This window comes from Macrosteles quadrilineatus, unplaced genomic scaffold, assembly GCF_028750875.1.
Source record: "Macrosteles quadrilineatus isolate MER2022 unplaced genomic scaffold, UCM_ALF_1.0 Scaffold_8__2_contigs__length_117827958, whole genome shotgun sequence".
Taxonomy (NCBI): domain Eukaryota; kingdom Metazoa; phylum Arthropoda; class Insecta; order Hemiptera; family Cicadellidae; genus Macrosteles; species Macrosteles quadrilineatus.
In genome coordinates this window covers 44,475,756-44,488,476 of record NW_026542601.1, presented here as the reverse complement: position 1 = coordinate 44,488,476, position 12,721 = coordinate 44,475,756, and the positions used below count along the sequence as shown (strand labels likewise).

The 12,721-nt window shown below is 35.1% G+C and overlaps 1 protein-coding gene across 3 annotated transcripts in view; it reads left to right on the top strand.

Moving 5' to 3' along the window:
• The window catches only part of LOC129000877 (hexosaminidase D-like), a 28,994-nt gene extending 16,921 nt beyond the window's left edge, over window positions 1-12,073 (top strand). For all 3 annotated transcript variants that reach the window (XM_054427937.1, XM_054427938.1, XM_054427939.1), the window contains exons 8-12: window positions 3,882-4,074; window positions 7,836-8,007; window positions 10,842-10,945; window positions 11,384-11,470; window positions 11,794-12,073. In XM_054427937.1, the coding sequence (XP_054283912.1) occupies window positions 3,882-4,074; window positions 7,836-8,007; window positions 10,842-10,945; window positions 11,384-11,470; window positions 11,794-11,977 (740 nt within the window). In that variant the 3' untranslated portion in view covers window positions 11,978-12,073. The remainder of the gene's footprint in view (window positions 1-3,881; window positions 4,075-7,835; window positions 8,008-10,841; window positions 10,946-11,383; window positions 11,471-11,793) is intronic.
• The last annotated feature ends 648 nt before the right edge of the window (window positions 12,074-12,721 follow it).

Genomic DNA, 12,721 nt, shown 5'->3' with positions numbered 1-12,721 from the left:
GAGAGTATTTTTCGTTCATGGTCTTGGCAAAGTTTTTGGTCAATGTCATTGTTTGGTCATGTTTGGTAAATGTCATTGCACTTTTTGTCGCCTCAGCAGCCAAGTTATACCAACCTCAAAGTTGTTAAAATTTGTAGTAAGATGTGATTTTTACTTCCTCCCCCTATACATAGTATATGGAGAAAGTATTATTTCGTCAACATTTTTGAGTTTGAATTTTGAGTGGATATATCCGTTTTGGGTCCCCCTGAACCCAAAAAAGTGGTTATCGAAGTGATGTCTGTGTGTGTGTGTGTGGATGTGTACAGAGCTACAGACCACACATGTCGTCCGATTTTTATGAAATTCGGTACAAATGTACTAATCCATCAGGTGTTTTTTTTCAATTATGTCAAAGCTTTAATTTTAAATGGTGATTTTCCCATAAAACACAAAAAAATCAGATTTTCTTGAAAACGGCCTAAAAGATTTTGATAAAAATTTTGGATGTTATAGTCCTTTAAATTCTAAACAAAATGGTACGAATTCCATTTCCGTAAAAATTAGGATTCCCAAGTTATTGTAACTTATGTTATTTTCCCATAAAAAAATTGGATATTAGAAAAAAGGCCAGTTTTAATTAAAATTAGTATGTTATGGTCCTTAAAATTTTTAACAAAATTGTACGGATCCTATTTCCGTAAAAAGTATGGTTCAAAAGTTATTGTAACTTATGTTATTTCCATAGTTGGGAAAGTTAGTCAAAATTTCTAACTTCTAGTTAGAAGTTAGTCCCATAAAAAGTAACTGATAGAAGTTACTAGTTAGTTAGTTTAAAAAGTAACTGATAGAAGTTAAGTTAATAAAAAGAATAAAAAGAAAATAAAGTTAGTTTTCGACATTTGTAGAAGATAGCTGTTTGTTGCATGGTTGTTTTAAAGGATTTCATATGTAATGAAATAATGACACATCTCGGTTACTAATTATTGTGTTTTAATTAAATATTAATTAAACATCGTCACATTTACATTACATGTAATGTAAAAACATTCATTACTACAACAAAATTTACTTAAAATTAAATGCCTATTAAACTTTAAAAGAAGTTGTTTTTCAAAATTGGTGTCGCTGATTCTTCCTCGTCTGTTACTCTGTTAGTGATGACTAGGCTTGCCGCTCTGAACAGGCGTTCGCAGTGAACAAAGGTGTTTTTTAATTTGTAGATTTATATTTGTAGTTATCTTATTATAATGTATTTGTTTCATGACTAGAGAATATTTTGTTAGTAAATTTATGTAAATTTATAACTAAATAATGATTTACACAGTAGTTTGCCGTGAGTGAATACCGATGCAATGTCAGTGTGGTGGCCAGGTACACATTGGCAATGTCGCAAATTTGCACTTGCTCCCACCCGGCTGGGAAATATCGTACAAACACCAGGTGGCCCGCTACCAGTCACGGGAGAAATTTTTGTCTACAAATATAAATCTGTTTAAAAACCACCTTTGTTCGCATTATAAAATCTGTCATATTGGTGTTATTTCTTGTGTCACGGCAAACACGATGGTATTTTGAACGAAATTTTCAGTGTCTTATTAACTATGTTAGCATACGTTTTAAAAATTAACAGCAACAGCAGCATAAAAACTATTGTGAATAAAATTTTTTAAATGTATGGAAATGTTAACAATGAACCTACCAATAAGCCATACAAATTTCAGAACGATTGGTTTAGTGGTTTGTTTACAAATAAATTTTAAACTTCAGTGTTCGTGCAGAGTTTCTTAAAAACCGGTACTTTTTAGGATCTTTCAACTATATAAATTTTTCTGGAAAACGGACATTTTTTTAATTGACACCACGTAAAATGTATCTAAACCAGCTTATATTTTATTTTTGTTTCAACAAAATCGGATAATTCATCTCAGATATATTTAGGCTCAAACTCGAGTGTACATATATATTTCCCCGACAAAGGTGATACAAAAACTTGTCATCAATCTATTTTCAATAGTTCAAAAGACAAAAACAAATAGTGATCATCTCACCTTTCCTGACGTAAACATTACTTTCGATACACAAACATAAGTTACAACTGAAGTTCCCGGTTAGGTAAAAAGACAGTTTGTTGATGTTCAATTAGCTGAATTTTACACTAAAATTTATTGTACAACAATTAATTGACAGCAATTAATGGATTACGAAATATCAGATATTTTTTAAAGTCTGATGAAGTAGTTTTTCCAGTGTGATAAAAGTATAGTTTACTACTAAATTTAAAAGTGACCTATTTGTGGCGAGATAAAGTTTAAAAGATCATGGGGAACACACTGAGAAATACACTATAACTGTACTAAAAAATAAAAATTATATTCAGTAAAAAAATTTAAAAAATATACAGGCCTGTTCCACTTCAAGTTAAAAACGAGACCATCATACTTTTTCTCCACTTACCTCGAAGCACTTGTGCCAGATGCTTTAATTATTTTTGTTTTGGGTACAAACACAACAAACATTTTAACGCGTTTCGACCCTTTTAATTTTTTCAACTTGTTGAAATATTTCAAAGATTGGTCACTTGATATCACACTCGCCCGCCATTGCAAACCAAATATTATTAATCTACTTCTACTTAATTAAAACTGTTCACCTTAATAACTTATGTATTTAAAGTATTTAACTATCACAAAAATATATATATAACGACAAGGTAACAAAAAATTAACACCTGTCACGATCAGATATTGAACATCGACTGAAGTGAAGACATTGTTTTGACCCTTGAGATTACAGTACATATCAATCGCCAAACAAACATTCCCCCTTCCCACCCTTCGGTGCTTGGGGTGTTGTTATTGGCTGCCATTGGCTCGCCCCCCGGGTCCGCTGCATACCAAAGCGACTGGACTTTGACTTTCTCTTTCCCCACCCCCCACGTTGTTTGTCACAAGGGCGCTGACCTCTCACGTACGCATGCAACACGCAACCCTCACTGATCACGTAAAATAAATAACCCGTACTGGAAATACTTTCGCCTGACCAGAAAAGCTAACGATTTAAAACTAACGAATATATTATCTATTCGTTGTCTATTAAACTAACTGAGTAGAAGTTATTTCCAGCTTTTTTAAAAACTAACGAATAAAATAGAAGTAAGCCAAAAAACGAACGAATAGCGCTATTCGTTAGAATTTCTATTCGTTATTCCCAAGTATGGTTATTTCCCATAAAAACCCCATTAAAAAACAAAATATTGAATTTTAGGAAAAAAGCCGGTTTTGATTAAAATTATGTGTTATGGTCCTTATGATTCTAAACAAAAATAGTGAAACCCCCCATTGCTGTAACAATTACGGTTTAAAAGTTATTGCAACTTTTGTGATCCAATCCTATAGAATATTATAGTTACTCCCACTGCTTACCCATGATAAAGGTTGTTTACAAGCTTATGGGAGACAGTATGTGTCAGTTAGCTGATACTGTTTATTTTAGTTGCCATGTAATAGCAACTGGAGACTAAATCTAATACGAAATTTATGTGTTACCGTTACCGATGTGTTGTGAACCAATAAGGTTCTTTACAAACCTTATTAATCACTGTGTTTAATAATGTTTAAATGTTGGAAACCTTTTTCTCGTAAAAAAATATCACTATTGTCGTGTACTGGGTATCTCTGGACCAGGAAAAGGAGACCTAATTTTCGTTGAGCCCAGCCAAGCGACAATAATTAGGGTCGGCCGGGCGGGCCACCCCACATTAGCCAAGGCAGGTAGGTCTCCATTTCCTGGTCCAGAGATACCCAGTCCACGACTATAATCACCATTTTCAGTTTAGTTTATTTTCTGATTTCTCACTATGCAATTTATATTAAATTCCCACAAATATAATTTTTCTGTAGACATGTGGGCCAAGTACAGTTTGGTGTTTGGTCGTGTTTGGTTCGCCTCGGCCTACAAGGGAGCGACTGGTAGTTGTCAAATGCTGCCTGTTGTCTCACAACACATCTCCAACCATCAAAAATGGCTGGCGACGGCCGCACAGGTGGAGGGGAGGTTCCAGATCTGTGGCATCGTACTGACTGGCTGGTCAAGGTAACTAATATGCCTTCTTTCATTTCTATAACAGGTTTTACTAGACACTCGTAAATCTGGCGCGCTAGAGCCTTAAGTTTTTTTTTTGTTTCCAAGGACGCTAGGCACGAGCTTGGGATTGTTTTTCACATTACTTCAGGCTAGACCTAGGGGTTGCGGCATTATCACTTAGATAAAATCCATTGGTGACTTGGCGGGGATCGAACCCTGGACCTCAGGGACTGAAGTCCCGCGCTCTAACCACTACGCCAGCTCGCTCCCCAGAGCCTTACCAAGTAGATATAGTGTTAGTTTCTCAATCAGAAAGTCACCAGTTTGATCCTGAGAATAGGGGAGCTTTCTTAGTGTTAAACTGGACCCAGCTGTCCTTGATCATCAGGCTTTCAATTAATGATCCTGGCTGAAGAAACAGCTGGTAGTCAGTAAAAAAGCTATCATCTAAACCAGGGGTCTCCATCCTACGGCCCGGGGGCCGGATGCGGCCCACGAAGGCTTACTGGGAAATAATTAATTTTATATAATTGTTATAAATTGATGATAGTCAAAGTGGTGGCAACACCTGTAAGCAAATGTCTCAGTCTCGGTAAGATCAACGTTTGTGTCACCTAGACAGATCACAGAGCCAACTTCAACTGCTAAGTCAACAAATAGGGAGTGGAACAAAGAAGCAAGGTTAGTGTATCGTACATTTGGAGCAAGATGCATGGAGTAAAAGAGGTGGGCCAGACAGAGCGCGCCCCTCTCCCCCCTCGCCCATCGGACTGAGGCAGTGACGTCACTGCAGTCCTCGAGCCGCTACTCACAGCCCGTACACAACACTTTTAGATGTTGTTTTGCGCTGTTTACGCCAGTTTGTACTACGCAATTGTTAAAATTGGTTTTGCTTGGTTTTAAATATATTAATATGTTATTCCTTATTATATTACTACTCAAATATTAGAGCAATTGTTGATTAAATTGATGTCTATTTCTGCAATTGTTGTTATATCACTAAGGATCTACTCTGATCCGGTAAATAGCATCTAATTTTATGATCTATATATGTTTAGGATAGCCTACTTAACTACAGTTGTTCATGAATATATTAGTAACTAAATTAGATACCCTTAATATTTTTCAAATTATTATTTAAATCAAACAAACATTTTTCACTATACAGATATACAAAATAAAAGTAGCTTTTGGTAATGTACAATCATCATTAGATTAGTGTAATTAGGATTGGAGATTTATATTTTTATGAATGGAAAGAAAACACATTTGAAATAAAAACACTTTATTTACAAAGTGTATCTCTCACCATTGGACATGCAATCAGATATAAACACATTGAGTTGTAGAGTTCTTGAAATCTTTTACTTACTCTTAAATTTAGTACTGACGATGACGTTTCTTAGTTGATTGTTTTTGATTTTTTGTTGCTGTTCATTTGTTTTTGCCTGATTAAAAAAACTTCAATATCATTAGACTCTACTATGTTGTTTTCCCGGTAAAGTTTTCTCAATTTTCGTTTTGAAGAACATTCCTCCGCATCACTGCGATAATACTGTGTTCAGTAGACACAAGTTTGATTCAGGGCTCACGAATGTTTAACATTCCCCAAACTCAATAATCATGAAATTAATTCCTTTAAACATCTTCAAAATAAACAAATATAAAAATGATTGAAATCCAAAAATCGTTTCTTTTGCACATTTCAATAAAGACAAAGCATATTTTGTTTGCGAATAAAATATGACTCTTATGTCGGATTGAGTTTTAGTTTTAAAATAGGTAACTGTCATTATATATATATAGCTAGCACTTTTTATCTCAGAAAGTAAACTCGTATAAAAACACCGAACAACGTGCACTTACATAAAAGAGAAAATCCTCTTAACACGAAAATAATAAAGTCTAAAATGAAACATATGTTTATACATACGGAATTAATATTTTTCTTTAAAAGTACCTGTGAAACAAGCTTTCCTCGGGGAAAATCATTAGTATTCTCTGAGCGTATTCTTTGGTCAATGCCATTTATCCAAACAGATTTTTGTGGTCTATTTAATTCCTGTAAAATAGTAATACAGTATCGTAGTTGACTTTGATTTGTAAGCAACATTTATGATTCTCATGTAAACTATTAAATAATTGGTTGTTGTTTTTTTTTTATCAACAAACCCAAATAAGTTTATCATTAAAAAGGAAAAAAATAAATAAAACATGAAAAAGGATGACGTCATTTATAACTAACACCAAAAAGCAGTTGAAGTAACTTTTAAACAGGCAACTTTTTTACCTAGTGCTAAAGATATTTTTTATTAACTGACCTGAAAAAGGGGAGTGTTATATCTTAATCTATAATAATTCTTAAGTGTAATATTATTCCAACTGAATCGGTAGACGCCCGCATTTCATCACTTTCTATGCAACATTCAGGCCTAATTGGTTATTTACTATTGTCAAACTGTTCACAATAATTCATGTTTAGTTCAAAATCATAAAAATCATTATTTAGTACACAAAGATATTTGTGTCATAACAGTAAATACCTCCTCCAAACCAGCATAAATCGTGTCTGAAAAAGTAAGGTTTTTTGCGTTTAGCATGTATCTAGCGGCGAAGCAGCCGCGGCCGGGACTGCAGTGACGTCATCGCGCGCAGTCCGCTCTGTCTGGCCCACCTCCTTTACTCCATACATCTTGCATTTGGAGGCCCGTATACCACACACAGACCCAGTCTCTGACTTTTCAGCCTTATGACAACAGAAAGTGTTTCTATACCAGGTGGAAGGTTGTCTGGAAAAATATGTTGGCCATACATAATTCCTTCCCTGATGTGTAAAGCAATGCCCCCACCGGCTTCCTCCTCCTCAGATAAGCCAGAAATGTGGTGGTGATCAGAGCGCAACAAACTGTATCCTGGAGTGTCAGGTTGAAGCCAGATCTCTGCCACACCAAAAATGTCTGAGGAGGAGGTCGCAATCTCGGTAATAATGTGATCGTCAGTCGCGATCGCAGCCACACTCGTGAGTATTGTTTGCTGTCTCAGTAATAACTTGATCGTCATTCGCGATCATATTTTGAGATTTTGGCAATACCATGGTCGTCATGCACTCACTGTAGCGGCAACACCCGCAAGTAAATGTTGCAATCTTGGTATGATTCTCATTCGCAATCGCGGCAACCCGACAGTGAATATTGGAGACTCAGTGATAACACGATTGTCATTCACGATCGCGGCAACACCACGAGCATTTTTGCGGTCTCGGCAATACCGCGATCGTCTCCCAAGACCGCGACTGCACTGCAAACATCTCTTGCGGTATCAGTAAAATTTCTGTGATGATATCCAGTTTATTATGATTTGTGATATGATGATAAAGTATGAGGAACACCGTTTATATACCCATAAATAATTATGTCATGTAGGTCAATTACTTTGTTTGGTCACAGTATCATTTGCAAAAGCGTACAGAATTTTAGTTAGGGCTAGTCAAAAGGTTAAAGACTAACAAAAAAATCAGCAAGAAATGTAAACACTTCATCAATGAGCTCTTATTTAGAAAACTACCTCTATGTTAGTTATTTTGAGGGGCTACCCTTCTACACTGAAATTTGACGGTCCGGCCCGGCCCGCCTTTCCTCCAAAAATTCTCAATGTGGCCCTTGACTCCTTGAGTAAAAAAGTTTGAAGACCCCTGATCTAATCAAACAACTTGTGCGATGTATCATTATTGTACAAATGTACCATGTGTTACTACACACATATGTCTGCAGGTACGACCACTACGCAACACTGTGCGAGCTGCTTCCTCCCTCACTACCCTCATTGGCTCTGTGTTTACGTACCTGGATTTCCCGCAAGTATGATGACTCGCTGTTAAGTGTTGTCAGCAAAGAGCTCGGGTATTCGGAGAAAATACAGTTGAACCCGTACCCAAAACCTCAGGTAAATGTTCCAAAACTAACTCAGTTTGCTTTTCGGTCACTTTATTTAATTATTGTTCGTTAAAAACATTAAAGCCAAACTTATTTTTGTGATTGTTGTTGGGGTAGCATGCTTATCTGAATAATAAGAGTCTAGGTTTAAGGAACATAATGACTTAAGACTAAAGTAATAGAATAAGAAAGCAATTTATTTATAGATTGGATATTTTGTGATACTAGAAGGTTTGTTGTTGATGATGTGTACGTTGTTACAAGGATTATGCAAGTTAAACTTGAGTTTTACCTTTGACTATTAATTAGAGGACAAAAAAAGGACCCTTAAAAAAAGAGGACAATTATGACTCGCGGAACTTACCTTGGAGGGTGGGGGGCTTACCTAAATGTTTTTTAAATTTAGAATTACTCTAATGCGTTTTAAGGCCTTATTTTTAAAAAGTTTTTAGACTATTTATTTAGGTTCTTTCAGCATTTTGGAATTTTTTTAAACTGAATATTGTCTGACAATTCCTAAAAACATAGCCTAAGTTATATATTGTAAGTTTTAGAAAGTGTAAACTAGAATTTTCAATTTGCTAGCCAATTCTTTACTATCACTAAAATATTTGCTTTTAATGGTCATTCAGGCATAGGCATGCTTATGTTAAAAATGCTATTGAAAAAAATTGGAAACTTGGGCTTTTAACTCCAAAACTTTTGTCTGGATTACTGGACCCCCCTCACTTAATATCAAACTACTGGATTAGAAATATGTTTTGCAAGACTAGGAGTCTTTAAACAACACATTTTGAAGTTTAGTGATACAATCCATGGACTCCAAACTCTGGTGATGTTTTTACTACAGTGTGAAATGCAGTTTCTTCAGCAACACGAGTAAAATGTATTGAGTTAAAGAACAAAACTGTAAATCCAGAGGATGATGCAACTGCTTAAAGGTTGGAGTTCTGTACATTTTTTTGAACAAGTAAACTTTTTCGCAACTAATACCTTTTTAAACTTAACTGAAAATAGACATTTTCTTTTTGGCATTAGTAGGGTCTAGGAACACCCCCAAGAATGACAAGACAAGATGATGATTCTTGTTGTTGTTCAAGAATGACATAACAAGAAGAACATTATTTTAATGTAAGGGTGTATGTGTGTAGGAGTGTAAACGTAAGCAGAAAGCGGACGAGGAGCTAGCTGTAGTTAAGATAGTCGCTGGTCTGGGTGGAGGTGAGCAGAGACAGAGACAGCTGGGCTAATTTTGCCAACAGGCTTAAGCTTTAAACACAAAATTTGATCCATAAAGGAAACAAAACTTCTAAATATAAGATATCACTTTAGTGACTCAATATTTTAATTTAAGTTAGTTTCCAATTTCATTGTCATCCTTGGTGATTGATGATTAGAGGCAATTACTAATACTAAGCTTACTATGCATTCAGGAATAATTTTATTTATTTATTTTTTTGTCTAAATCACGGACATTTTAAGGTTTTGCCGAAAATCTCCCCGGACGTTTTTTATGTACCCAAAAAGAGAATGTGTCCGGGGAAATGAGGACGTCTGGGATCCCTACTATTAATACAACTAGACAATCCATCTCCATGTTAAATTTGTAGCCAGTTTTTTGACCAAAATCGTCGTAGTTGATGTGAGCCACCAAAAAGATTGTGCTGATCTAAATTACTGATTTCTGTCGAATACACTATCTTTTTTACCAAATCAAACTAATGGAATGACTCATGGTGAGCTATGACTTTGGTTAGCAACAAAAAATAAGGTAGAAAATTTTAGTCACTAAAATTAGTCACTAATTACGAGTTTTAGTCACTAGCGCATGTGACAGACTCACACAACTACATTCTTTTTTAACATAAAAGTGGCTACAGTTGGTCCATATAGATGGGACGTCTGCTTCAGTATCCAATAGTCAATGTTTTTACTAATAATAACATATAGAAAATGTATACAATAATCCTTAAACTTTGCAATTATCATGTAAAACATGGAATACTTTGCATGTTGAACACTGCACTTGTTTTAAAGTTGCTCTTGTCTTGCCTGTAAACTATTAGATTTTATTGACTTTCATACATTGCATCTATTGTACATAGCGCTTACTTTACCTTACCTAGTTGGCCACTCAAGCCTAAGCAGGTCTTTGGCCTCAACAACTTTTCACCGTCTTCCTCGGTCTTCCATAACTTTCATTCTTCTCATATCTTTTCGGACTTGGTCCCACCACCGCAATCTCGGTCTGCCCAGCTGTTGCCTGCCTGCAGGAACTGCGTCTAAAACCACTCTTAAATTTGACTCTCTTGGTCTTCTATAGATGTGTCCAGCCCATCTTAGTCTTTGGCTTTTGCTTTTTGTGTTAATTGTCGGGGACATATGTATAAATGTCCCTCAATTCTTTGTTTTTTTCTTATCCTCCATTTTCTATCTTCTACTATCGGTCCCAACATAGCACTTGGGATGAAAAAAATTCTTGATTCTTAAAACAATAAAAGTTAGTTATCAACTCGTAATAAATAAGTAGTGTTTTAATGCATTTCTTGTAGTTGTCAGTGCCAAAGCAGTATTAGATTGAGTAATCATGAATTCAGGCAAAATCTTTTTTCATTTTCTCCTGTTCATTTCAGTATGTACCCGTAACCAGAATTGCTTTGATTTCCTTTTTGAATGCCTCTTCTTTAATTAGGAGATTTGCAACATTCAATTCCTCAACTATATCAAGTAAAGCGTGTTTTTTCACTTCCTGTTTCATTGTGTTTAAAACACCTATACTAGCTTGGTTTGCAGATTATCTTCTGTTCTTATTTTGTAATAACTTGCACTTTTTACCTCCCTCAGGTTATTGCCCAGGAACTATCATACCCTGGGTGGAAGTTGGCGGTTGGTGTGGAGTGGTTAGCCAACCTACGAGCCAAGCAGTCATTTATCACCGATAGTGATCAGTAAGTTATTTGGCTCAGTTTCTTTACAATTTTTCAAACAAAATGTGTATCAATAGACATGGTTTAGCCCCTGAGCTGACTAGATGACTAATATAATATATATAAATACCTCGTCACAGCTCTAAAGTTGCTGTATATTACAGCTGTTTCGGCATCAAAATGCCATCATCAGATACACATATATCCACCTAAATTGGCGTCGTTAATCTGTACACACACGAACACGATAAAAACATAAAAACACGTAAAACAAGGGACAGGCCTGCCAATTTAGGTGGATATATGTGTATCTGATGATGGCATTTTGATGCCGAAACAGCTGTAATATACAGCAACTTCAGAGCTGTGACGAGGTATTTATATATATTATATTAGTCAAAATGTGTATCCGTGAAAGGTTCATTGGTTAATTTAATAAATGTTTGACACAATTTACAGGGTCAACACTTGGCTCAATCCTTGGCAGATTGAAAACAATTTCACCAATCCTATGCAGATATCAAGTCTCTACAATAGTTTCAATGAGTAAGTATAACACTATCAAGATTACTATCTGTTTTACTTACACTTTGACTGGTAATAAAATGTTTAAAAAAATGTCAGGCAACTGAAATTTATTGTCACAAATTTCATGATGAATATCAATTCAGATAAAGTTAGAGCATAAACTCAACAGGAAGGGAAGTGATGTCATAAAATTATGGGAAAACGATCACCCTTAAGCGCTGATGAAGTGTCGGGCATGAGGTACAGTTCCAATTCAATATACAGTAAAATAAAATGTCTAACCCTCTTTGTGATATGTATCATTTGTTAATAACTACATTTAAACGGAACCCCGTGTGCAGGTTGCTTCAAGAATGGTCCTCGCTAGAAAGGTATCTGCAGGAACATCTTACAGAAGTATATTACAACAAAACTATAGAAGAATGGGTCGGAACTCTAGTAACGCCTCTCACTAGAAGGCTTCAACAGCTCAAAGAAAGTGCCAAGGATCAACTAGTAAAAGCAGGCTGTCTATCAGTCTCATAGTAACCAATGTTATCAGCATGGTTATATAATTACATCCTCTCTCATCTCGGCCTGGGTCGTTTAATACAGGCAACTATGTAAACATGTAAAATATTGCAGAAATATGTGTTGTTGATATTATAAGAATAAAAAACTTAGTTCATATCAATGCTGTGTTTTCTATCTTTTTATACAGAATATACAGTAGCCTAATGAATTAAGAATGAAAGAAAGTGACCTGAATGAACCTGTACCAATTACTGTACTTTCTAGAAAGGTGGTCCTCTTTTCTATTAAATTTCCGCTAGTTTTACTCTCAAAAATAGGATTACTTAGGAAATATACACAAAGTTGAATTTTTAGTTTTACCTAATCTTATTTTTTTTTTTTAAATCTTGGTTTTGGTTGGTAACCTCAGACATTATAGCTAAGGTAGAGTCAAGAAATTTTCAATTAATCAAAATCCAAATTTTGAGGCTCAAATATCAAATCCAAGTTAAATTTATTATTTCAATACGATTAGAACTTATCACTGTTCAATGGCTATTTCATTATGAATCGGTTTCAAATCTACAATGGACTTTCAAAACTTGCAACACCAGAATATCAGGATATCACATGCATCTCCAGCTATCATAGCAGCATCTGTATTTTATGGGCGTTTTTGTAACGTCTATTATATTATTAAAGTGATACAATCAAATTTTATGTAAACGGTTAAGGTCATTTATCAAGTAAAAATATAGGCATATGGCATATCAAAAT